General features: G+C 42.5%; 1 protein-coding gene across 2 annotated transcripts in view; it reads left to right on the top strand.

Annotated features, from left to right (window-relative positions):
• The window catches only part of PCNX2 (pecanex 2), a 310678-nt gene that overhangs the window by 223282 nt on the left and 59530 nt on the right, over positions 1-27866 (top strand). For both annotated transcript variants that reach the window (XM_002698790.7, XM_005226237.5), the window contains 2 exons: positions 12755-12813; positions 17514-17729. In XM_002698790.7, the coding sequence (XP_002698836.1) occupies positions 12755-12813; positions 17514-17729 (275 nt within the window). The remainder of the gene's footprint in view (positions 1-12754; positions 12814-17513; positions 17730-27866) is intronic.

The following is a 27866-nucleotide window of genomic DNA, read 5'->3' as shown; positions in this document are numbered from 1 at the left end:
GGAGTCAAGGTCATCCAGCAAGGCTGTGTGTCTGAGTCTGCAGGGAGTGTCAGCCTAGCACAGCATACAGGCAGAGCCCTTCTCAGGCCTGGCAGCTTTTCCAGCTTTCAGGCATGTGTTGGAGATGGAATTGATTGATTCTAAACAAAGGAAGGCAGAAGTCCTCAGCTTTTGCCTCTCAGACCTTTTTACTGCAGGGCTCGAGTGTTGCCGGCTCAGGAGATTTATTGGGCAGATGGAGGTATTTGCACAGTTGAGGGTTCACTCCCCAATGCCAAGAACCCTGAGCCCTTTCAAAGTTCTCTGTGATCAGGCAGTTCTCTGTGATGCTACTGGCCACACTGTCCCCATCAGTGACACAGTTGGCTAAGGGATGGCCACTCTGGGTCCTGGGGGACTTTTGCATTTGGAACTCTAGGTTCAAACTCATTCCTTAACATTGCAGTCATGGGGGGCACAGGCGGAAGACTCTTTAATTTTGTAACTGTCAACTGAAAAGAAAGCACAGCCGAAAAGTTGAGGATTATGTTTTATTCCAAGGACTTGCTGAAGCCTGCAAGCCCCGGAGACAGCCTCTCAAAAGCTCTGAGGAACTGCTCAGAAGAGGTAAGGGAGGAATCAAGGTATATAGTTTTGCAACATAGGCCAGGTAGTCCCAGAGCATCAAATGATTACTGTTAATTAGAGAAAATCAGACATCTCAAGGAATTTAGCACTTTTCTATGTATGGGCAGATGCAAGAGTCTGGGCTCATTGAAGTGATTCCTGTGACACTCACGTCAGCTCTCTGGAGCCAGCATCCTGTGTTCTCCCATGCTGAGTCCCCTCGGAGGGAACCACTGTTTTTTGTTGTTTACTTGCTAAGCCATGTCCAACTCTTTTGCAATTCCATGGACTGTGGCCCATCAGGTTCCTCTGTCCATGGGATTTTCCAGGCAAGAATACTGGAGTGGGTCACCATTCCCTTCTCCAGGGGATCTTCCTGACCCAGGGATCAAACCTGCATCTCCTGCATTGGCAGACAGATTGTCTACCACTGGGCCACGGAAAGCCGCAGGGTACACCATTGGGTGGCTCTAGCGCATGGCATGATGGCTGCAGCATCTTTTGTCTGCTGATATGGCAGGCAAAATTTATCATTCACAATACTCTGAGCAGACGTCCAAGACTGACTTTAGTCCTTGTTTATTGAAGGCTAAGAACTGTCCCAGACTTCACATATGGTTGCTCTTTCAGAGTTTATGATTCAATTGGCTGATTAATGAAATGAATGCATTATGTGAACATAGGAAGTCATGCTCTTTTTTTCTTGTCACTTTGAAAGCATTCTGCCATCATCACCACTCCATAGGGTTTATAATGCTCTTTCATGTCTCAGTTACTGTGTTTGTCTGTCTGTCTGTAAACACAATTAAGTAGATGGATGCTCCCCATCAAGCTGGTTTAAATGAAAAATGACCAATAATGGAAAAATAATCCCATATGTGAGAATTAGTAAAAACGTTACCTGATAAGAATAATGGCAATTTAATGTATTATATTCTTTTTCTGTTTTGTCTTGTCTAATTAAGTTACATATTTTGGTGTTTGTGTGGTTGGAGCTTAATTTCCTAGAGACTGGGGAAGCTTTGGAGAGAGGAATACTTTGAGGTTTGAGAGAAGAGAAAGTTCTTAGTGGATTTTAAAGAACACTGTATTATTTTTGTTGTTCAGTTGCTAAGTAGTGTCCAGTTCTTTGTGATACCATGTACATAGCACACCAGGATCCTCTGTCCTCTGTTATCTCCTGGAGTTTGCTCAAATTCATGTCCTTGAGTGAGTGATGCTATCTAACCATCTCATCCTCTGCCATCCCCTTCTCCTTTTGCTTTCAGTCTTTCCCAGCATCAGGGTCTTTTCCAATAAGTCAGCTGTTCTCATCAGGTGGCCAAAGTGTTAGAGCTTGCAAACAATACAGGAAGTATTGTTTGCGTAGAGAATGAAATTTTTAAAAATCTCTAATTTTAAGAGTAGTCCACAATGAGAGAACACTAGCTTTCTCATTAAAGTTATCCAGGATAAAGCCTTCTGAGGAGGTTTTTCTTGTCATTGTCAAAGACACTGCCTGGGGGAAAAGCTGGGGAGACAGAGGACAATTGGAGGAGGTGAATGATCTCATTTCCTGTTGTCTATAATGCCTGTGCTCTTAGAGCCAGGATTCAATACAATTTTAGTATTTAGAATCAAATTTGAAAAAACATATTAGGATTAAAAATTACTGTTCTTTTTTTTCCCCATAAAAGAAATCTATACCCAGATGTACTGATGCAGTGATATAAAAACTATTTCCTATTTATCCATTGTCCCTCCTAATTCCCTTGGGTAACAGGCCTGGTACAAGATTAAGTGATTCTTTGTTTAGTTTTGCAGTAGACAGTCAGAAGAAGGGCTCTATATTTCAGTTGCATATCAAAAGTGCTGTTTTTTTTAGTTGCCATTTTGTACACTCAGAACACTGAAGGTCAGAAGAATTATGGGAGTCTTTCTACATCTCTCAAGTAATTTAATAAATCATAAGCCAAGTTACAAACAGAAATCAGATTTATCAACTTAAATTTTCAGTCTTATTCTTAGGGTTCCCCTGCCTTATTGCTTTTGTATAATGTTTCCAGGCCAAATTATTTTTCATAAGGTACACCATCACTGCAAATGCAAGCATGAAAAGTCAAGCCTGCATTGTTATTATTGTTGTTTAGTCAGTAAGTTGTGTCCGACTATTTCCAGCCCCGTGGACTGTAGCCCACCAGGCTCCTCTGTCCATGGAGTTTCCTAGGCAAGAATGCTGGAGCAGGTTGCCATTTCCTACTCCAGGGGATCTTTCCCACCAGGACTGAACCCGAGTCTCCTACATGGCAGGAGGATTGTTTACTGCTGAGCTGCCAGGGAAGCCCCACAAACCTGCATATGACACCTTTATTTATCATTTTAGTCAGTGTAACTGATTTGGCAAGGTGTCTCATGGTGATTATAGAATTAGGAGCACCATTTTAGTTAAACTTGGTTTTGTAACAGGTTTGAAGATTGAGCATGGGTCAGGTAAAATGTTATATATTAGGAGTGAATGAAATAACAAAGGAAAAATGAAGTCCATCTCAGCAGAAAAAGGAGCTGGTGTGATTTTATTAAGTGCCACGTCCCTCGAGGCCAAAATAGCACCGTGTCTGAACAGGCTTCATGTTTGGAGAGCGTGTCTTCTGGGTTTGCTATCTCCCTTGAGACGTGTGGCCGTGAACACAGGAGGGTCTGGAGGTAATTTGTCAGGGCTGTGCATGTCACTGCAAAATCCTGCGATCTCATTGCCAACAGTTGGCATTTCTTTTTTCTGTGTGCTCACCTTGATTCAAATTCTGTACATACCAGTGGTCACTAATAAAAAAATAAATGTGTCTTCATCCCCAGGAGAAATATCATCCAGAACTCTAAATAAAACACTGTCAAATTGGGCCTCTTTTTACCAGGAGGCTATTGTACCCAGAAGTCAAAATCTTAAGTCAGTCATGTTACTCTTGTGGAAACAAAACCAGCAGCACCCCGATCATTTAATACTTAGGAATCCCTTGTAATCTCTTGCATCTCCATCTATTCAGTTCCCCATTTAGACCCAGCCACATGCAACTAGAAATTTTTATTACTGTTTTGATTAGTTGCATTTGCAGAAACACTTTCATCCCCTAAATATTTATGACTTACTAGTGAATAAATAGTTGGACTTCATATCCCGTAGTTGAAATGTTGGAGAGTCTTGGATTTTTCTGACTGAAACGAGAGAAGTGATCCTAATTTGCAATGCAAGCAAGTTAAGGTGAGAGATGAGAATCACACATGAATGCATTATAGTCACATATAGAATTCAGGCCTGCTACTAGCTATTGAGTTTTTTTTTTTTTTTTTTAATGTATCAGTTCAGTCGCTCAGTCATGTCTGACTCTCCATGACTCCATGAATTGCAGCAGGCCAGGCCTCCCTGTCCATCACCAACTCCCGGAACTCACTCAAACTCATGTCCATCGAGTCGGTGATGCCATCCAGCCATCTCATCCTCTGTCGTCCCCTTCTCTGCCTGCCCCCAATCCCTCCCAGTATCGGAGTCAACTCTTCGCATGACGTGGCCAAAGTATTGGACTTTCAGCTTTAGCATCAGTCTTTCCAATGAACACCTAAGACTGATCTCCTTCAGAATGGACTGGTTGGATCTCCTTGCAGTCCAAGGCACTCTCTCAAGAGTCTTCTCCAACACCACGGTTCAAAAGCATCAATTCTTCGGTGTTCAGCTTTCTTCACAGTCCAACTCTCACATCCATACATGACTACTGGAAAAACCATAGCCTTGACTACACGGACATTTGTTGGCAAAGTAATGTCTCTGCTTTTGAATATGCTATCTAGGTTGGTCATAACTTTCCTTCCTAGGAGTAAGCGTCTTTTAATTTCATGGCTGCAATCACCATCTGCAGTGATTTTGGAGCCCAAAAAATAAAGTCTGACACTGTTTCCACTGTTTCCCCATCTATTTGCCATGAAGTGATGGGACCAGATGCCATGATCTTAGTTTGCTGAATGTTGAGCTTTAAGCCAACTTTTTCACTCTCCTCTTTCACTTTCATCAAGAGGCTCTTTACTTCTGAAGAAAGTTCTTCTTCACTTTCTGCCATAAGGGTGGTGTCATCTGCATATCTGAGGTTATTGATATTTCTCCCAGCAATCTTGATTCTAGCGTGTGCTTCATCCAGCCCAGCATTTCTCATGATGTACTCTGCATATAAGTTAAATAAGCAGGGTGACAATATACAGCCTTGACGTACTCCTTTTCCTATTTGGAACCAGTCTGTTGTTCCATGTCCAGTTCTAACTGTTGCTTCCTGACCTGCACATAGGTTTCTCAAGAGGCAGGTCAGGTGGTCTGGTATTCCCATCTCTTTCAGAATTTTCCACAGTTTATTGTGATCCACACAGTCAAAGGCTTTGGCATAGTCAATAAAGCAGAAATAGATGTTTTTCTGGAACTCTCTTGCTTTTTCCATGATCCAGTATCACTTTTTTAAAAAAAGGTTTTCATTTTGTATTGCAATATAACCAATTAACAATATCGTGATAGTTTCAGGTGAAGAGCAAAGGACTCAGCTACATGTATACATGTGTATGGAGATTTTTTAAACTTTTTTTTAAAGCTAAAGTATAAATTTACATGGGGTTGAAAGAAATATTAAAAAGAGATCTCCCCATATACCTTTTATTCAATTTACGTGTGTTAACATCTTGCACCGCTATCACTGGGATATTGATATTGGTCCAGTTGAGATATTGACCATGTCCACCCACACAGAGATCTCTGCTGCTGCCTTTTTATATTCAAAACACACTCTTCGGTTCTGCAGCTCACCGTTTCTTAACTCCTATAATCATTGATCTGTTCTCTAACTCTAATTTTGTTATTGCAAGAATTTTATACAATTAACTTCATGGGATTGGCTGTTTTCACTCAACCATAGTTCACTGAAGATTCATGCAGATCATGGCATGTCAATAACTGTAATTGCTAAGCAGTATCTCATAGTATGGGCTTCCCTGGTGGCTGAGACAGTAAAGAATTTGCCTGCAATGCAGGATACCTGGGTTTGATCCCTGGGTTAGGAAGAACCCCTGGCAGATGGCATGGCAACCCTCTCCAGTATTCTTGTCTGGAGAATCCCCATAGACAAAGGAGCCTGGCGAGCTACAGTCCATGGGGTCTCAAAGAGTCAGACATGACTGAGCGACTAAGTACAGCACAGCACATCTCATAGTAGGGAAACAACAGTCTGCTTAGCAACTCAGTCATTAAGGGACACCTTCTTTTGGTCCAACTCACATCTGTATATGACTAGTGTACATGACTATAGCTTTGACTATACAGACCTTTGTTGGCAAAATGATATCTCTGCTTTTTAATACACTTTCTAGGTTTGTCATAGCTTTTCTTCCAAGGAGCAATAGTGAAGGACAGGGAAGCCTGGCTTGCTGCAATTCATGGGGTTGCAAAGAGTTGGACACAACTTAGTGACTGAACAGCAGAGGGGCATCTGGGTTGCTTCCAGATTTTGGCTTTTATGAATAAAGCTGCTAGGGGCATTGGTCTGTGGGGTTTTGGGTGAACATAAGTCTTCACTTCTCTGGCATAATTGGCCAGGAATATAATTGCTAGCTCATATGGTAGTTATGCTCATATGGTTCATATGCTTGCTAGACAGTGTGTTAAAAAGCAGAGACATCACTTTGCCAACCTGAGTCTGTAAAGTCAAATTTCCAGTTTTTCCAGTAGTCATGTACCGATGTGAGAGTTGGACCTTAATTAAAGAAGGCTGAGGGCCAAAGAATTGATCTTTTTGAATTATGATGCTAGAAAAGACTCTTGAGTCTCTTGGATTGCAAAGAGATGAAACCAGTCAATCCTAAAGGAAATCAACCATGAATTTTCATTGGAAGGACTGATGCTGAAGCTGAAGGTCTGATACTTTGGCCACCTGATGCAAAGAGCCAACTCATTGGAAAAGACCCTGATGCTGGGAAAGATTGAAGGCAAAAGGAGAAGAGGGTGGCAGAAGATGAGATGGTTAGATAGCATCACTGACTTAATGGACATGAGTTTGAGCAAACTCTGGGAGATAGTGAAGGATCGAGGAATCTGGCATGCTGCAGTCCACAGGGTCGCAGAGTTGGAAACGACTTGGTGACTGCACAACAGAATGGTAATTTTTTAGAAAAGAAACTGCCGTACATTTTTTCAGAGAAGTGATACCATTTACATCCCCACCAGCAATGTGTAAGAGATCTAGTTTATGCATATCCTTGGCAGTGTGTGGATATTTTCACTATTTCTTACTTTGGTCATTCTTCTGGGTGTATATAATGATTCCTCCTTGTGGTTTTAACCTACGGTTCTCTTATGAATTACAATATTGAACATCTTTTTCTGAGTTTATTTGTTGTCAATATTCCTCGTCACAGAAATGTTTGTTCATGTCTCTGTTCGTTTTCTTTTGCATTCTTTGTGGGGGTTTTGTTTGTTTTGGTTTCTTTGTTTTGTTTTTTACTGTTGAGTTTTGAGAGTTGTTTATATATTCTAAACACTTGTACTGTGTTGGATATGAGGTTTGAAGATATTTTCCCACAGTCTGTACCTGGTTTTTTTGACCTTTTGGCAGAGTATTTTGCAAAGCAAAAGTTTTTCAAAAAACACTTTCGACATGTGCACATGGACACGATAGACCATGTGTTGGGCCATAAAACAAACCTCAGTAAATTTAAAAGGATTGAAATTATATAACGTATGTTCTCCAGCTACAATGGAGTGAAATTAGATATTAACAGCAAGAGGAAATCTAGAAAATTCCCAAAGATGTATAAAATAAAGTTACCTTAAACAACCTATGAGTCAGAAAAGAAATCACAAGAGAAAATTTAAAAGTATTTTGTAGTGAATGAAAAGGAGAGCACAGTCTGTGAAAACGTGTGGTATTGTCAACTTTAAAAAAGCGCAACAGGAACGTTGCAAGTTAAGTCGTATTTGGGGCAAAATGAGGGCTGCAGCCCAGGAGACAGCACCTCAAACGCCTCTGAGAACTGTTCCAAATATCATATATGGACGCATATATGTGAAATCTAGAAAGATGGTGCTGATGAACCTGTTTGTGGGACAGCAGTGAAGATGCAGGTATAGAGAAGAGACTTCTGGACACGGTGGGAGAAGGAGAGGGTGGGGTGAATTCAGAGAGTAACACTGAAACATGTACATTACCATATGTGAAGTAGATCGTGGGAATTCGCTGTATGACGCTGGGAGCTTAAACCAGTGCTCTCTGACAACCTAGAGGGGTTGCGGGGGGAGAAGGAAGTTCAAGAGGGAGGGGCATATGTACACCTATGGCTGGTTCATGGTGATGTGTGGCAGAGACCAACATAATATTGTTAAGCAATTATCTTCCAATTAAAATAATTTTTTTTTAATGTAGTGGAGAAGGACAGTATATATGTGATTTTGGTGAAGGAAGTGTACATACAATCAAGCACATGTTTCTTCAGAAGGTTTCTTCTAGTCATGAGAAACAGTCATCCCATGAAGGATTGCAGTGCTTTTCTAGATATGAGGAGATCAAGAATTGGGCTCATAAAATCAGCTCCTAAAAATATCTAACTCTCTAAAGACCTGCCCTGCCAGTTCTATTCCCCCAGATCACAGAGTGCCTCACCTCTGCTCTCCACCTGGAAGGCCTCTCAGGGGGTGTGGAAGGTCAGCAGCTGTAGCCGCACACGAGGCAATCCTAGTGGGGCTAGACGTGCTTAGTGGCTCGGTCGTGTTCAACTCTTTGCAACCCCGTGGACTGTAGCCCACCAGGCAGGTGCCCACAGTAAGTGCCAATTTGTAGTTGACAGGATGTAGCAAAAGCAGTGCTCAGAGAGAAATTCATACTGTCAATGCCTAAATTAAAAAAATAAGAAAAATCTCAAATCAATTAGCTAGTCTTCCGTGTTAAGAAACTAGAAAAAAGGAGCCAACTAAACCAAAGTAAGCAGACAGAACAAAATAATAAAAATTAAAATGATGAGAAATGAAATAGAGGATAGGAAAACAATAGAAAGAATAGATTAAACCAAAATTTGATTCTTTGAAAAGATTGACAAAATTGACAAACGTTTACCAAGAATGACCAAGAAAAAAGAGACTCAAATTACTAAAATCACAGTTAAAAGTTGAGAACATTTTTACCAACATTACATAATTGAAAGAGAATTCTACAAACTACTGTGTATCAACAAATGAGATAAGCTAGCCAAACCAGAAGAATTCATAGAAATACACACACTACCAAAATTGGCTGAAAAAGAAATAGATAATCTGAGTAAACCCATAACAATTAAAGGGAATTAATAGGTAATCAAAAACTCGCAACAAAGAAAAGCCCAGAATCGGTTAGCTTGACTCTCAAATTCTCTAAAATGATTAAAGAAGAATTACCATCAGTTATTCTCAAATCTCCCCAAAAAAGAGTGGAGGAAGGCATAGTTCTTAAATCATTCTGTGGGGCCAGTATTACCCTGATACCAAAGCCAGACAAATTCATCGCAAGAAAAGACAACCTTAGACCGATATCCCGTATGAATATAAACACAAAAACCATTAAAAAATACTAACCCAAATGAAACTTGTGCATATATTCAACTTAAAATGTGACAGTGTCCTTCTGTTTAGTGTCTGACTGCCTTCTCATTGTCCAGATTTCTCCAATGCTGTCCTGCCCCATGAAGAGAACGACAGTCCATCCATCCTGGTTTCTCCATACGAGCAGATGCCCATCAAAGTTCTTACTCCAGCCAGTCACACTTCCTCATGAAAAATGGGAACTACTTCTCCCATAAATAGTCTATGTGAGCTGTCAAACCGGAACTTGAAACAGTGTAATCAAGTTTCTATTAAATTACTTAAGCTCCTCAGGTGAAGCCACATAAGAGACAAGGTGCTGGATTTAGATGAGGAGGTAGAAAGGCAAAGCTTGAAGGGAGGGAATGAGCTTTGCTGTTGGCATTCCATATTAACATAAGGGAGAGATGCTTCAGAGTGAGTCACCTTCTCTGGGAAGACCTATATCATATTACTGGACTCTTGGCTTGTGGCCCTTGGAACACTGTGACAAGCAGTGAGCCTTAATTTTGCCAGGCAGATGCTAAGAGCATACACACCTAACCACTCCGGCATTTGGAACTCCTAAATCACTGCAGATGGTGACTGCAGCCATGAAATTAAAAGACACTTACTCCTTGGAAGAAAAGTTATGACCAACCTAGATAGCATATTCAAAAGCAGAGACATTACTTTCCAACAAAGGTCCGTCTAGTCAAGGTTATGGTTTTTCCAATGGTCATGTATGGATGTGAGAGTTGGACTGTGAAGAAAGCTGAGCACTGAAGAATTGATGCTTTTGAACTGTGGTGTTGGAGAAGACTCTTGAGAGTCCCTTGGACTGCAAGGAGATCCAACCAGTCCATTCTGAAGGAGATCCGCCCTGGGATTTCTCTGGAAGGAATGATGCTAAAGCTGAAACTCCAATACTTTGGCCACCTCATGTGAAGAGCTGACTCATTGGAAAAGACTCTGATGCTGGGAGGGATTGCGGGCAGGAGGAGAAGGGGACGACGGAGGATGAGATGGCTGGATGGCATCACTGACTCGATGGACGTGAGTCTGAGTGAACTCTGGGAGTTGGTGCTGGACAGGGAGGCCTGGCGTGCTGCGATTCATGGGGTCGCAAAGAGACACAACTGAGCGACTGAACGGAACTGAACTGAGATTGGGGAGTGAGTTGGAAGTCCCCACCAGGTGGCGCTAGTGGTAAAGAATCCGCTAGCTAGTGCGGGAGACACAAGAGATGTAGGTTTGATCCCTGGGTTGGGAAGATCCCCTGGGGTAGGAAATAGCAACACATTCCAGTATTCTTGCCTAGAAAATCTCATGGACAGAGGAGCCTGGCAGGCTACAGTCCATGGGGCCGCAGAGAGTCGGACATGACTGAGCAACTGACCATACCACACACTGAGCAACAGAACAGAATGTTCCTGCAATAGGACCGTGAAGGCAGAAATCCAATTACTGAGCTAATTAGCACCTTTGAGTGGTAAGCACCAAATTTACAGGAGGAAAGCACTGGAGAAAACCTTGAATACCCAGTAAGGCTGACACTTGCCCTTCTTAGAGAGTCTGGTGGCGAGCCAGAGGCCCTCAGGGCACACAGGCAGCGTGGATTAGTTACTGCTGATCAGAATTGAGCCCTCTGCGTCCAAAGCCTTTTGCAGATAGCTTTTCATTTAACATAGTTTTAGAAGGTGTTTTAATTCCCTGAAGAGTTTGGTAAATGACTTTCTTTTGGCTCAATCTCACTTTAAAAATTGTTTATTCTGCTGCTGAAAATTCCATTTGTCCTAGGTCTTAAGGTGAAATTAAAATTCCATTCAGGGACTCACCATGCCGACATGGGATTACGGCCTTCATTAGAAAGAATTTTGTTGTTCGCTTTATTTTCTGCCACCTGGGCTCTTTTATTTTCAAAACCGATCTGACGGTATTTGCAAGGAAAAGGAAGCAGTAATAGAACAACGTGACCGTTTCGAGCTGTAACAGAGTATCCCTTCTGTACAACTCAGCTGGAGCGTCTAGTCTACAAAACTCCAACAGGATCCTGCCTAGATAGTTCTCATATATCTGAAACATAGATATGGTAAAGATGAGCTGCTCATTATGTTCAAACTTGTATGGAACCCCCCATTCAGTGGTCTATTTCTAGTGAAAGCCCTTTATGGCATAGGTTTAGCCTTATGAAATTTTTGTAGGAAGAGGGATACTTTCCAGGGCCTTTCCAGCCAGTGGGCTCTTGTCTAACACTCAGAAATGAATTGTCTAAGGAGACACATGTGCTGACAAAGCAAGAGATTTCAGTGGGAAGGGGGGCGCCAGGTGGGAACCCAGGAGGACTGCTCTGCCAAGTGGCTCACAGTCTCAGGTTTTATGCTAATGGGTTAGTTTCCAGGTTTTCTCTGGCCAGTTGTTCTGACTCAGGGTCCTTCCTAAGCCAAGATGGATGTTAGCAAGGAGGATTCCGGGAGGTTGGTAGGACAATTTGACCTTTCCTGAATTCTTCTGATTGGTGATGTCTTGTTAGTTCTGCATTCCTTACTAGGATCTCCTCTTGTAAGATACCTCATGCCAAGTAGTTACTATTGTGTTTGGCCAGAATGGGGCAGTTTCAGTCAGTGGTTCCCCTAACAAAATTGCCATTTTTTTAGACCATAAACTGTTACATATCATTAGCTTCATGTGGTTGGTGTCATTTCAAAGAATGACAAGACCCCCACTCAGTGTCTGAAATAAGTCAAGGCTGGTCCAACATCGTTTCTCCAAGCAGGACAGACCATTGCACGTATAAAGGGTTTGGGGGACATCTGAAGTTCAAGGGCAGATGAGTTTCAGATTCAGAAATGGGGTGATACCGTCTGCAGGGCAGTCACCTGGGGAACCTGTTATGGATTGGTCACCCTCAGAAGTCTGCACTGAGCCTGTCCCTTGCTGGCTGACTTTCAGAAGCAAGCAGCCACTGTCAACTGGCTGCTTTACCAAAGCTATAAGTTGAGGTGAGTTGTCATAACTGAAAAGGTTTAAAACTGGTTCTGGTGGCAACTGGTTCCTGTGGCTATAGACAATCCACCTTTTCCTAAGCTGCAAAGAGCTGTTTTTCATTCTTATGGTTCAACCTAAGACAAGTCTGTAAGAATGCACCCAACGCTTGAAAGCAAGTAGTGGAGACCCAGACTACTTATCAAGAATGTTCTGGAATCAGTTTGAAAAGCAAGGTACTATGTATGCAGTGCTCTCAAATACTGTCAGTGGGTGGCAGTCCATTAACAATTTCAATGCTTGCTTTTATTGTGTAGACTGGATGCTCAGAATTGATAAAAGGTGAAGGTCTATCTCCTGTACCTAAGTGCTAAACATCTCTTCCCTCTCTATGTCTTCTGTACTTTTCCCGCCCTCTGACCCCTCTCTTCCTTCAGCCTTGTCAATGCAGAACCATAACTCTGATATGTGAGCTCCATCTCTCCTGGATTCCCACTCACACAGCTGATTCTGTGAGCCAGCTGTCATTTGCAGGGATCTAATCACTGCCTCTTACTCTTTTGTGGCTCTTTCTAGTACAAGGCGTGTGGATAATTCCAACACAAGACTGGTGGTCCAAATTGAAAAAGATTCAGGTAAGAGGATATCTTCCTTCTCTTTCTTTCTTTTTTTAATATTTGATTTTATTTATTTTTTGGCCATGCAGCATGTGGGATCTTAGTTCCCCAAGCAAGGATTGAACCCATCCCCCATGTGTTGGAAGCACATAGTCTTAACCACTGGAGCCCTCCTGCCCGGGAAAGTCCCCTGTCTCTCGTTTAAGCTATTTATGTGTTGTGTAGATGGATTCCTTCAATCCAAAAAAGAAGAATTAAGTACTCACTTTTTTAAATCACTGTGGAGACAGTGCATGTCTTGGTAAATATGCTGATGGTAAAAATAAAACTGTGCAAATAGAACTGATCAAGTATCCTGATTTGGTTTAGAAATGGATTCCTCCATGATTTAGAACTGATTAGATCTCTTTTCAATATTGAATGACTGTTGATTACAACATTTTAGTTTGTACATGCTAAACATCAAATACAGACAGTAAACCTTGGTATTGGTATTCTGGCAAAAAAAATCAGCATTATGATGTCCTTAAAGGCAAGCCATTCCAGGATCCAGGGTCTGGATATCTTCAGAGTCTTTGTACAACATTAATCTATGGAAAGATTTATCTGCCATAGTAACAGGAAGTTACTTTTTTCTTCCTGTAATCTATTTCATTTTGAAGCATTCGACCTTTTTTCCCCTCATATCAGTATGCAAATTTAAACCACTCTCTATTTTTAACCCACCTCACTGTCTCCTCTGTGCCAAAAATATTGTCTAGGAAGAATTGTATCCTGCTTATTAGCTATATTTGAATTGCATATACATGATTAATTTGAAATCATAATTTGAAACTTGAAAATATCTGGAGAGGCTGGTTTATTTTTTGTTAAACTTTGTATCAGCCCAATTTGAAGGGGGTGTGGTTGGAGTATAAATATCTCTAATGTGAAGCCATGGGATTCTAATTTTGCCGGGCCATTAACATTAGGCATTTAGACAGTTTCATAAGTACATTGTGCTTTTAGTTGTTCATAATTTTGTCTCATTTTCATCTAATTATACAGATGTGTGGTCAGTGTGTTCTAAGATCTCAGTTTTTCATGGTTTAAATTGTTTTATTTGTACATCAAACAGTTTGAACAGTTAAGCAAAAGTTAATTCTGTTGTTAAGGCTTTTTCTTTAAAAGTACCAGAGACTCGGAGTAATCTCCAATTAGCATCTCTGGATGCATGCTGCTTCATCAGAGAAAATGAATATCACTGCAGGTCAGGCAGGCTTAATCTGCATAGAAAATTAAGCATACTGATACCTTATTAGAGGACATGACACAACTCAGTCCATAAAGCAGTTTGTTTCTTTCCATTAATCATAAATAGGTTATAAATGCACCTATTTCAGTTTGGCTTTTAACTGTCGTGAATGCCTAGCCCTGATATCCATAGTTTGATAGTGTTATCTTGTAGATTTCTTAGCCGTGGATCAGTGCTCTTTCTTACGTGGGTGTGCTCGGGGCCAGTCGGCACCTTCCTGCACCCTCAATGATGCTCCAGTTCCTGAGGGTACAGAGCAGGAAAGCTCCATTCAGATCTTCACAGATCTTTATCGCCAACCTTTCTGAATCTCTGTCTCCACTCCAGAAGCTGGCCTAGAAGGGGTCCTTGAGCTTTGCTTTGGGCCTCTTCTCTTTGGGGCAACTCTATGCTTCTCTGACTTTCTGGAGGCAGAGTTTACTCCCCAGAGAAAAGATACTCCTAAAGTCAAAACACTGGTACAACTTCCCTTCCAGCCCCTCCCAGTACTTCTTCCACTCCCAGGACCACAGGCCAGGCCACTTCCCAGTTTACCCAGCCTTCTCAAAAAAGATTCTGTCTTCATCATGAGAGATCTGACAGAGGGAATAAAAGGAGTCAGCCCAGCCAGTATGCGAAATGCATCAAGAACCCCCAGTTTCATGCCCCTGAAACACACTGGCCCTTTATTGGGAAGCAGGGTGTTCCCTCACTCCATCTCCTTTGCTGCATCCTTCCTTTTTTCTTCCCTTGATGTACTCATCCATTCGATCTGAATGGCTAAGTTTGAACAAACAAGCAACGGTCCTGGCAAGGGTGCAGAACAACTAGAATTCTCAGTCCCTGCGACTGGGGTGCAGAATGGTTCAGCCTTTTTGGAGAACGGTAGGGCCACTCTTAGGGTTTGACTCAGGAGAAATGACAACATGTTCTTATGAACTTCTGCTCGTGAATATCGTGAGTGGATTTACTCATATTCGCCAGTACTGAAAACAACCCAGAGGTCCTTCAGCTACTGAATGGTTAAGCAAGCTGTAGTAACTCCATACAAACGAAACAAAACAAACGACTGCTGTATACCGCGGTGTGGATGCGACACAGTGCCGCCTTCCAAGTGGTGGCCATGTGACTGTAAGCATTGTTCTAAGATTCATAGAACCGGACACTAAAAAGGGCAAATTTTGCTCTCTGTAAATTATGCCTCAATAAATCTGAGTTTTATATACATATATAACTTAAAATGAGTCAATGGCATTGATACATAATAATTTATATACTTGTATATAATATATAAAATGTATACTAGCAATAATTATTTATATTGTAGACTACAGTTATATATGTATATATGCATATATATGTACTTTTTACACAATACATACTATCAATAATTATTTATATTATAGAATATATATATATATGTATATATATAAAACTTCCCTATAGTTCGGATGGTAAAGAATCTGCCTGCAATGAAGGAGACATGGGTTCAATCCCTGGGTCAGGAAGATCCCCTAAAGAAGGAAATGAAAACCCACTCCAGTATTCTTGCCTGGAGAATTCCACGGGCAGAGGAGCCTGGTGGGCTACAGTCCATGGGGTCACAAAGAGTCATACATGACTAAGTGACTTAACACACACACACACACACACACACACACACACACACTACTATACACACACTATTAATTGTCTGTAAATTATTTCTCAGTGAAACCCTGGAGTTACTTAATGGATTAATGGATTATGTTCTCAAAAGCAAAATTTCTCTTAACAAAGCTGTATCATCTATGCTGTCATCTATTATTCAACAGATAGTCATTACTGCATATTAAGAATCTGCCAGTAGTGAGATACAAAAATAAACAAATTCAGTCTTCCTTCACCACCGTAGGGTGCATTGGAGAAATCAGATGTTAATCAAATAACCATATATACACAAAAAAACCAAAGTCAAATTCCAACTGTTTCAAGTGCTTTCAAGCAGAGGGTCATAGTCCTGATGCCCTATAACATGGCCTGGCAAAGGGGTCAAGGAAGGCTTCCCTGAAGTGGCTGTGGAACAGAGGTCTAAAGATTGCTGCTGCTGCTACTGCTGCTAAGTCGCTTCAGTCGTGTCCGACTCTGTGCGACCCCATAGACAGCAGCCCAACCAGGCTTCCCCGTCCCTGGGATTCTCCAGGCAAGAACACTGGAGTGGGTTGCCATTTCCTTCTCCAATGCATGAAAGTGAAGAGTGAAAGTGAAGTCGCTCAGTCGTGTCCGACTCTTAGCAACCCCATGGACTGTAGCCCACCAGGCTCCTCCATCCATGGGATTTTCCAGGCAAGAGTACTGGAGTGGGGTGCCATTGCCTTCTCCGGATCTAAAGATTAGTAGAGGTAATAAGACAGAGAAGAATGAAGGGAAACCAGGCAGAAAGATTAGTCTCTGCAAAGGCCCAGGGTGGGAAGGGGCAGGTGAGTCACTCAACTGGGAGAAGTTCTGTGTTGCTAAGTGTGGAGACTGAGGAAGAGATGAGTGAGAGGTGAGGATGGACTGGGAGAAGTTCTGTGTTGCTAAGTGTGGAGACTGAGGAAGAGATGAGTGAGAGGTGAGGATGGACACTGAAGTGGGGAGCAGAGCACACACCGCCCCTGGTGTGACCATACACCTGGGGTTTGATCAGGCTGGTGTCCTAGCTTATTCCTGGAGGATGACTTATGGGACCCTATTACAGGTGATGTTATGAAGTCTTGTCTCTACCTTAAGAGCCCTAACAAACCACTTTAAGAAATGGGCTGGAGGGTCCTGGGTGACACGTTCTCCTTTCATCTGAAAGGTCATTCTGGCTGGGGGGTAGAGAATCGATGAGCAAGCACGTCCTAGTGAAGACCCATAGGTCAGTCACATGACCCTTGTGGTCCTCTACCTGAGAGACCGTGTAACTTGGGATAAAGCAAGGGTAATGGGAATGGAAAAAAGTAGGAAGATGCAAAAAAAAATACTTGAAGAATGTGAAATTGAGAGCCTTAGCTGGGAAGGAGTGGGAAGAAAGATGCCTAGGTTGTGGCCAACTGGACAGCTGAGAGCAGGTTGGGGGCGGAACTGGGGGGGCAGGGCCTGACTTGAACACATTGGATGGAGGAGAAACATTGGAAACATACAAGAAATGTTAAGTAGACGAGGAAGTAGACAGGTCTAGAGTCCAGGCAAGAGATCTCTGTTGGAGATAGGAATTTGTCAGGTGTCTCATTTAGACAGGAATTCAGTTCATTTATGTAGATGACATTGACCAGAAAGAGCATAGAGGGAAGAAATAGGAGGGTCTCACAAAACCCACCACAACGGGCGAAAGGTCTGAGGAGTCTGATTCACCCCTAATCAGGTGACAGCTGCCTGTCTCCCAGGTAGAGCACATTGGAGCAGGACTCACTGGGCATATTACTTCTTGTCCTGTCTTCAGGGAGCGATGGCAACAACCTCAATTCCATCTTTTATGAGCACTTGACAAGGGCGCTCCAGGAGTCCCTCTGTGGAGACCTCATCCTTGGCCGGTGGGGCAACTACAGCTCTGGTGATTGCTTTATTTTGGCTTCGGATTACCTCAATGCTTTCGTTCACCTGATTGAAATCGGCAATGGCCTTGTCACCTTTCAACTTAGAGGACTGGAATTCCGAGGTAAGAATCTCTTTATTGTGGAAGTTGTTGGAAGTTGGTCATTTGAGTGAATTATCATGCAGAGTTTTCCTAAGAAGTCATCCTTAAAAAGGAAGAGTGGGATGCCTGTCCTAGAGAATGAGTTAGGGAGCTTGCTACAACCACATCTCATCATGTATTTGGATATAAAGAAAGTCCAGTCATCTGAATTAGTAATCAGGTTAAATGTACAGTCTGGTGTAAACCTTAGGAGTAGCAAGTCAGAACTTTGGTTTTATTTGGGGAAAAACTCAGAAGCATTAAATAAATGTGGACCATGCATGGGGGCTCCATGTGGAGTCAGCTAGACCTAAAATGGAACCGGCTTCCTTGGGTTACAAATGCCATAGTCTGTTGCGGGTGAGTCATTTAGTATCTCTGAGTTTTGTTAAAAATTGTAAAATGATAATAAGAAGAATGACTGCCTCATACAGTTGTGTGATTTAACTGAGATCACGTATATGCAGGCACTGCTGTTGTTTAGGTGCTAAGTTGTGTCTGACTCCTTTGCAGCCCTATGGACTGTAGCCCACCAGGCTTTTCGTCCATGGAATATCCCAGGCAAGAATACTGGAGTGGGTTGACATTTCGTTCTCCAAGGGATCTTCCCGATCCAGGGACCAAACCCATGTCTCCTTCAATGGCAGGTGGATTCTTTACTAGTGAGCCACCTGGGAAGCCCACTTGCAGGCACTACACGAGTGCTCACTGCTCTGTGGTTACTGAGTCTGCCTGTATCTTTGAAGAGTGATTCTGGTTTTTCCATGAATCAGAAGCTGCGGTTGTGTGGTGATCACTCAGGGATCAGCATCATGGAAATGCCTGTGGCCCTGTCTCCCAGGTTCTTTGTGTAGTCTTTCATTCACACATGATTTTCTCTACCTCAACACCCTGTCTGTGTCAGGCCACGTTCTGATGCTGAGGATGCAATGGAACGTGACCTTGAGTCTTACCCTCATGACGTGGCAAATAAACAAGCAAACAAAAGAGCAAACCAATCGCAGCTTAAGGAACAGTACAGAGGAGGTAAATAAAGTTCTATGACCACAATCAGTGCAGAAGGTGAGGAGGTTTGTCAGGGAAGGGTCCTGAGAAGGAGAACAGGGAGAAGAATGTTCCAGGCCAGGAACTGGGAAGCACTGAATGTCTGAGTCTGGAGCAACCCAGGAGGAATGCCATGACCAGAGAGGCGGGGTTGGGGGGGGGGTCATGGGGTTTCTCCCAGACAGGGGGAGGTGCTGCATTTTATTCTGTGCACCGTTAGGAGCCATGGAATGTTCTGGAAATGGGAATGACTGACCTAGAGCTTGTTCTGGTTGCTGTGTGGAAGATGTACTGGAGGGGATGAAAGGAGAAAAGAGGGAACCACCTAGGAGTGTCCTGTAGTCACCCCAGCAAGAGAAGACGGCAGAGGCAGAGATGTGCTGGGAGGCTCAGAGGTGGAGGACAGGCCTGCATGTTGGGGTGAGGGAAGGTGGGGTGCTCAGTATGCTTCCTGATTTCTAGGTCGAGAGCCCGATGGACATTGGTGCATTTACTGAAACTGAGAAGCTTGGATAAGGAGTGGAACATTGGTTTTGAGGATGCAATCAAGAGCCCCATTTTAAATATTTTTTTTTAAATGCCCTGGATTCATCCAAGTGAATGTATCACATACTAGTTGGACATTTGTGACTAATATTCATTTTTGTTGTTGTTTAGTCACTAAGTTGTGTCTGACTCTTTTGTGACCCCATGAACTGTAGCTTGCCAGCCTCCTCTGTCCATGGAATTTTCCAGGAAACAGTACTGGAGTCGGTTGCCATTTCCTTCTCCAGGGGATCTTCCCGACCCAGAGACTGAACTCAGGTCTCCTGCATTGCAGGCAGATTCTTTACTGCTGAGCCACCTGGGAAGCTCTTAATGCTCATTTGGGAGATATTTATTCAGCACTGATTATATGTCAAGCAGTAAGTTAGGTGCTCTGAGTAGAGAAGTAAAGGCCCTGCCTTGTGGAGCTTGAAGCCTCCCTTAGAAGACAGGCACATGATAAGTAATTACTGCCCAGAGAGGTGGCTGTTACAGCAGCACAGTGCGTGGGGTGCCTGGGGGCCAGAGAAAGGGCGCTGGAATCAGAAAGGGCGCTGGGGTCTGGTCAGCTCAGCAGAGGAGGGGCTGCAGTTAGAATGGAGAAGAGGGAACAACTGGTGTGATTACAAGGATGCACCAAGTAGCTAGATGTGGTTTCCAGGTGCTCTGGGAGGACGGGGTCACCGACAATGCTAGACAGGTAAACAGCCCGGTCATGCCTTCTAGAACCTCACAGTGACCAAAGGACGTGTTTCCACCAAGAACTAATGGCCGTCACTTCATATTTTAAAACCTATAACCCAAGGAGAATTCTTGCACATCCTTACAAATTCCAGGAATCTAACTTAGGGAGCTTATTTGGGAAAAAGTTATTGGGCCAAGGGAGGGATGATCAGACTCTAAAGAATAGAGAAGCAACATTTCCCTGATATTTTTCTCAAATACCAGAAAATGCCACAGTAGGTGGTAGAAATTAAGTGTCTGGGTACAATAATGCAATAGAACTGCCTATTTTTGAGAGCTTTCCATTTTTTCCCGGAACTCAAGGGAAGAACTTTTAAGGTTCGCTGAGTTGAATCTGAATTATAGTTATAGCACAAGTTTCATGTGGCTTATAGCATCTTTGGCAAACTTAACTGATCTTTGAATCGAAGGGTTAGTCAGGAGGCTTCCCAAGTGGCACAGTGGTAAAGGCTCCTCCTGCCAACACAGGAGACGTGGGTTTGATTCCCAGGTGGGGAAGGTTCCCTGGAGTAGGAAATGGCAACCCACTCCAGTATTCTTGCCTGGAGAATCCCATAGACAGAGGAGCCTGGAGGGCTACAGTCCATGGGATCTCAAAGAGTCATTCAAGACTGAAGGCATTGAGCACACATTTCAAACATGTATAAGAGAAATGTTGTATAGCTGAGTACCCAGGAGAAAAAGTAAAAAGTTTGCTGAACAGTTAGCCAGCCTCTGGCACAGCGGGTAATTTCCCAACATTGGAATAAGGATTTAGAACCTGAGTAGCCCAAACAATTGATGTAGGTTCATGGCCCATGCTGTTTCCATTGGATGGTACTATAGTAGAATAAATTCAAACTAAGAATACAAATAAAGAAGCCACGTTTTTCTGTTCTAGTCTTTTGGCCCATGCATCCCAGGATAGAAATACATTTTTGTGTTGTTGTTGTTGTTCATGTAAGGAAACATGATTGTACTGCTGCTCTTGGTTTATGAGTATTTCTTGCATCTACCCAGCCAGAGAGCATTTAAGGAAACCATTCAAGAATTGGTAGATTAGTTAGCTTTAAGTTGAAGGTCAAGGAAACAGACAATGCACTTTAGAAGGCCCTCAGTGTGAGGAGCACTAAATTCAAGGCTTTTCAAAATAAATGGAATCTGTTGTATTTAACCATCATCCGGGTAGGCAGACACAGAAAAATGGGAAAGTGAGAGTTGATTATCTGTTCAATCCATTTCTGTTCTCTGTTAGTCATCCAAGTGACCTAGCTTGATGGTTTGGCTTATTTCTATAAAAGAGGAGAAACATGAATGAGGAGAACAGAGCTGCCAACAAAAGGAGTCAGACAACTTGAAAATCCTGTCATTACAAATGAAGAAGAACCAAGAATAGGAGCAAAAAAAAAAAAAAAAAGGGCATTGGATAGAGACTTTTATAAGATACAAAGCACTCTCCTGCCTGTGAAGGTGACATCTACCTCCAGATTGGCCTTAATCCCCATACTTCCTCCCATCTAACTGATGGGGAAATCCAGACCCCTCAAGATGAATTATTTCCCAAGACTCAGAGCTACTTAGGGGTTGTTTGTTGTTCAGTCGCTCAGTCATGTCCGACTCTTTGTGACCCCATGGACTGCAGCACACCAGGCTTCCCTGTCCTTCACTATCTTTCTGACTTTGTTCAAACTCATGTCCGCTGAGTCAATGATGCCAGTCAACCATCTCATCCTCTTGCCCTCAATATTTCCCAGCATCAAGGTCTTTTCCAAAGAATTGGCTCCTCACATCAGGTGGCCAATGTATTAAGGCTTCAGCTTCAGCATCAGTGGACTTCCAGTGAATATTCAGTGTTGATTTCCTTTAGGATTGACTGGTTTGATCTTCTTGCTGTCCAAGGGACTCCCAAGAGTCTTCTCCAGCACCACAGTTTGAAAGCATCAGTTCTTCGGTGCTCAGCCTTTATGGTCCAGTTCTCACATCTATACATGACTACTGGAAAAGCCATAGCTTTGACCATTCAGACCTTTGTCAGCAAAGTGATGTATTTGCTTTTTAATATGCTGTCTAGGTTTGTCATAACCTTTCTTCCAAGGAGCAAGTGTCTTTTAATTTTGTGGCTGCAGTCACTGTCTGCAATGATTTTGGAGCCCAAGAAATTAAAGTCTGTCACTGTTTCCTCTTTTTTGCCATCTATTTGCCATGAAGTGTTGGGACTTTATGCCATGATCTTAGTTTTTTGAATGTTGAATTTTAACCCAGGTTTTTCACTCTTCTCTTTAACCTTCATCAAGAGACTTTTTAGTTCCTCTTTGCTTTCTGCCATTAAAGTGGTATTATCTGCATATCTGAGGTTGTGGATATTTCTCCTGGCAATCTTGATTCCAGCTTAGAGCTGGGCAAACCCACAGAGCTCTTAACAAAAACTTTTCATTCTACCTGACCATTTCCTCTTTTCATTCCTCCTTTTGGTTGGAAATTTGTACCATAGTGTTCATTTGGTTTATTAAACATGAAATAACTGGGATATAATGCCCTCAATTTCCCAGGTGCATAGAAAACTCCACTTTAGGTCAGGATGTTCAGTGGGAGCACACATGTGACTTGACTTCTCCGAGTCTCAATTTCTTCATCAAAACCTTGGTGTGATTATAATTTCTTTCCAGCTCTGAAATACAGGCAGAACACTCTCCAACATAAATCACAGCAAGATCCTCTATGACCCACCTCCCAGAGTGATGGAAATAAAAGCAAAAATAAACAAATTGGACCTAATTAAACTTAAAAACTTTTGCACAGCAAAGGAAACTATAAACAAGGTGAAAAGACAGTCTTCAGAATGGGAGAAAATAATAGCAAATGAAGCAACTGAATAAAGAATCAATCTCAAAAAAATACAAGAGGCTCATGCAGGTCAATACCAGAAAAATAAACGACCCAATCAAAAAATGGGTCAAAAAACTTAACTTCTCCAAAGAAGACATACAGATGGCTAACAAACACATGAAAAGATGCTCAACATCACTCATTATCTGAGAAATGCAAATCAAAACCACAATGAGGTACCATATCACAGCGGTCAGAATGGCTGCTATCAAAAAGTCTACAAACAATAAATGCTGGAGAGGGTATGGAGAAAAGGGAAGCTTCTTACACTGTTGGTGGGAATGCAAACTAGTACAGCCACTATGGAGAACAGTGTAGAGATTGCTTAAAAAACTGGAAATGGAACTTCCATGTGACCCAGTGATCCTACTGCTGGGCATAAACGCCGAGGAAACCAGAATTGAAAGAGACACGTGTACCCCAATGTTCATCACAGCACTGTTTACAATAGCCAGGACATGGAAGCAACCTAGATGTCCATCAGCAGATGAATGGATAAGAAAGCTGTGGTACCTATACACAATGGAATATTACTCAGCTATTAGAAAGAATTCATTTGAGTCAGTTCTAATGAGGTGGATGAAACTGGAGCCTGTTTATACAGAGTGAAGTAAGTCAGAAAGAAAAACACCAGGACAGCATATTAACATATATATATGGAATTTAGAAAGATGGCAATGACAACCCTATATGCAAGATAGCAAAAGAGACACAGATATAAAGAACAGACTTTTGGACTCTGTGGGAGAAGGCAAGCGTGGGATGATTTGAGAGAATAGCATTGAAACATGTATATTACCATATGTGAAAGAGACGACCAGTCCAGGTTTGATGGTGCCCAAATAGAGCACTCAAAGCCGGTGCACTGGGACAATCCAGAGGGATGGGATGGGGAGGGAGGTGGGAGGGGTGTTCAGGATGGGGAACACATGTACACCCAAGGCTGATTCATGTCAGTGTATGGCAAATACCACAACAATATTGTAATTAGCCTCCAATTATGATAAATAAATTGATTTTTTTTAAAAAGAAAGAAACAACAACAAAAAAGTTCTTTCCAGCTCTGATGGCTCAGCAGTCCAGGAGTTATACGGCCTTCCCCATGTCATGGGGAGAAAGTTGAACTCCCTGCGGGAGTTTGATAGAATTTCCTCCCAGGGAGGAAGCCCAAGGCTTCAAAGTCAGTGGTGGAGGAGGGGTAAATGCCTAGCTGTGGCTGACTCCAAAGTCCATGACCTTTGTAGTAAACTCCATGGCCTTGGAAGGTGGCAGGGAGTGAGGGAGGGAAACAAGGAGGCAGGGAAGGAAGAAGGAAGGAAAGAGGGGGAAGGAAGGAGGAGGAAGGAAAGAAGGAATGAAAAATAAGGAGAGATTACCAAAAAAAAAAAGAAGGAATAATCATTGTCTTTACATCTCTTTGGCTGCTGAAATTCAAAAAGAAAACTTTGACCTGAATATACTTCTAAGCGTTAATACAGAACCACCACTTCTAGGAGCTCAGTTTCTTGAATTGCTGACTGCCTTAGCAACCACGCAAACTGCACGGCTCCTGCAGGACGAACATGGAAAGCAAAGGCATAGTTATCAAGAGGTAGCCACACATTACCATCAGGCCTGGAAAATATCACAAAAATGAGATTTGCATTCCTGTCTGTGTGAAATGTTATCAGCCATCTCATAGTTTGGCTAACACCCCATAATCACCACCCTGTGGGGACATTCTAAAAATATGTAACCTAATCTAATCTAAAGCTAATTCAACCCAAACCCTTATCCTAACTGGCTAATCCACGAATAGTCAGAGCTCCCACTCATCTTGGAACCAGCTAGAATTCTCTTCTCTATGGCAACAATTAGGTCATTAGTGAGTCTACTTCTTTTGTCTGTATAGCTTGAGGAAGCTGTTAAGTCCCTTGGTTCCAAACTTTACCCATGAAATAATAGGTTCTCACTCAGAATTCCTCAATGCATATTTTTCTTCATTTCAAGTTATGTGACATATTGGTGAACAAGACAAAGCCCTGCTTGTCCAGATAACGAGTCTGGGAAAGGAGAAGTGCTTTCCTGGAGAACATTAACAGAGTCTGCGTATTTTAACATTCAACACTCAAAGTGTGTGGGAGAAAAGCAAGATAATGCTTGTTTGAATTAAATATTAATTAGAAAGTAAATGACTCAGTAAGATTGAATGCATTGGTTTTTCTCATTAGAAATGGAGGGTTGGGGGGGTGGATACCATATCATTCACAGATACCATTATTGTATATATTTCAGCCTTTCTTATGCTTCAGATTTGCCCACCATAAATTCCCCTATGCACTGTGGGATTTGGTTTATTTCATTTTCTCCTATAGGCTAGAAGGAAAAAGTAAATTCAGGGAACTTTTGCTTGTAATTTGTCAAGGCTCATGAGACACTCTGTGATAAGGGAAAACCATGGACTTTGAATTCAAAAGGCCAGAACTTTCTATTAGACAAGATGTTTTGAAGACTCAGTGTCCTTATTTTATTAGAAGAAATTATTACCAAAAGAAGAGATTACATCTGCATAGCTGGGTTGATGTGTGCAATCAATGAGATGCTCTCTGAGAGGTTACTTTTTAAGTTGGTAAATGTCCCATAAACAGAAATTAAAATTTTTAAAATATTGAATATAAAAATTCTCTGAGAAAAACTGTTATGCCACATTCAAAATCTCACTTGCTGAACAGGTTGTGAAGCAAATTGAGGCTCTTTGGAAGACAGAACTGTTATAATAAAAAATCTCTGCTATGACCACAAAATCAAACATGCTATAAATTATTTTCACATAGTTTTCTCTCTACTGCACACTGAGCCAATACACTTCTCCTAAACTCTCAGTGTGACAGTTAAAAGACACTCGGGCCCACTACTGTGTGTCACAGGAAACTCCACTCCGTGCTCTGTGGTGACCTAAATGGGAAGGAAATCCAGAAAGAGGGGATATATGTGTACATACAGCTGATTGACTTTGCTGTACAGCAGAAACTGACACAGCATTGTAAAGCAACTATCAGATCAGATCAGTTGCTCAGTCGTGTCCGACTCTTTGCGACCCCATGAATCACAGCACGCCAGGCCTCCCTGTCCATCACCAACTCCTGGAGTCCACTGAGACTCACATCCATCGAGTCAGTGGTGCCATCCAGCCATCTCATCCTCTGTCGTCCCCTTTTCCTCTTGCCCCCAATCCCTCCCAGCATCAGAGTCTTTTCTGAGTCAACTCTTCACATGAGGTGGCCAAAGTACTGGAGTTTCAGCTTTAGCATAAAGTGAACTGCTTTGAGCTCAGCAGTGACTATACTGTAAGTCCCCTACAAATGCACCTTCAAGGTGCGAATTTCAAAGATGCGAACATGCATGCAGCCACTGTATGCCAGCTGTTGTGCTGTGTTACTGTACTTTCAAGGTGCTGTCCTGTAAGATTAAAAGTGTCTTCTTTAGTTTTTGTGTTTGTTTTTTGTGTCTCATTTGTGTGGAAAGTATTGTATGCCTATTATAGTACAGTACTGAATAGCTGGTTATGTTAGGGTGGTACCTAGGCTAACTTTATTACTCTTATGACTGCGTTGAACTTACAAATGCTGTCTTAGAATGGCACTTGTTCATATGCAGGGAACTTATTGTATCTGGTAACCTCTTCCTTTTGTGGACCTGAGCAATTCAGGAACAAGCTTACTTGTGATCTCAGAAGGAAATGCATTTTATGCAATAATAGTCCAGTATACACCCCAAACTGTACACTGCACCTGCAACTTGAAAAGCACTGGCTCAGCCACTGTTTTTATTCAGTAGCCCAGGTGTGTCCGGCTCTTTGTGACCCCATGGACACCCACGGCATGCCAGGCCTTCCTGTCCCTCACTATCTCTCAGAGTTGACCCAAGTTCATGTTCATTGCATTGGTGATGCTGCCCAGCCATCTCATCCTCTGATGCCTTCTTCTCCTTCTATGCCTAATTATCCCCCACTCCACAAGCTGGCTAGTTTAAGGATAATCTAAACTTCTCTCTGGCAGCCCCTCCAGGAGACCTCACTGCTTAGCATATAGAAAACATCATCCCCGTATGCCTGGCATGTCAGGCTGATGAAAGCTGTGACCATTTCAAAACTCAGCTCAAATAAACGTCTAGTAAAGTTAGTGTAAACCATTATTGGTGGATGAGATGGTTAGATAGTATCACTGACTCAATGGACATGACTTGAGCAAATTCCGGGAGGTAGTGGAGGACAGGGAAGCCTGGCGTGCTGAAGCCCAAGGGATCGCAAAGAGTCGGACACAACTTAGTGACGGAACAACAATTAGTGGATAACACAAAGCATCATAATGTTGATGGTATTTGCGGTTTTCTGTGGAATCCAATTAGCCAGTCCTTGGGACAACTCACATCAGATAAAGAGGAACTTGGAGGGCCAGGAAGCCCAATCTTAAACACGTTGTGCATTTGGGCTTTCATGTGCCTACTCTTGCTGGAAGGTTGTAAACAAGCTGACATTCTTCCAGTGCAGCCTTACTGCTGCAGGGGATCCGTTCTAATGCATCCTTTGAAGTCCCCATCACATAATGGCTCAGCGCCTCCGTCATTTCCTCCGGTTTCTCCATAAACAGCCTGTACCCTAGTTTCCGTCCCATCACTCTTCACTTGAAATGGGACTGTGGGTGGCTGACTGCCCCAAGACCAGTCTCCCCTCTATACTCCCCCAAGGCCGCAGGGGAATGTTTCTTAAGTGCAACATTCTCTCAGTTCCTCGGGACTTAAAAATACCTGTTACCTATCTGTTACCTACAGAATGAAGTTCAAATGTCTCCATAGGCATCAACTTCCCACTCCAGTCGGCCTGCCCTGCGCCTCCCCTCTCCCCTCCAGGGATCTTAGCCCCACTTCCCAGCCTGGAGGGCACCTCCTCCGCTCTTGTTTGCC

The sequence above is a fragment of the Bos taurus genome, chromosome 28 (assembly GCF_002263795.3).
Source record: "Bos taurus isolate L1 Dominette 01449 registration number 42190680 breed Hereford chromosome 28, ARS-UCD2.0, whole genome shotgun sequence".
NCBI classification, from domain to species: Eukaryota; Metazoa; Chordata; class Mammalia; order Artiodactyla; family Bovidae; genus Bos; species Bos taurus.
This window is presented reverse-complemented; position numbering and strand designations above follow the sequence as displayed.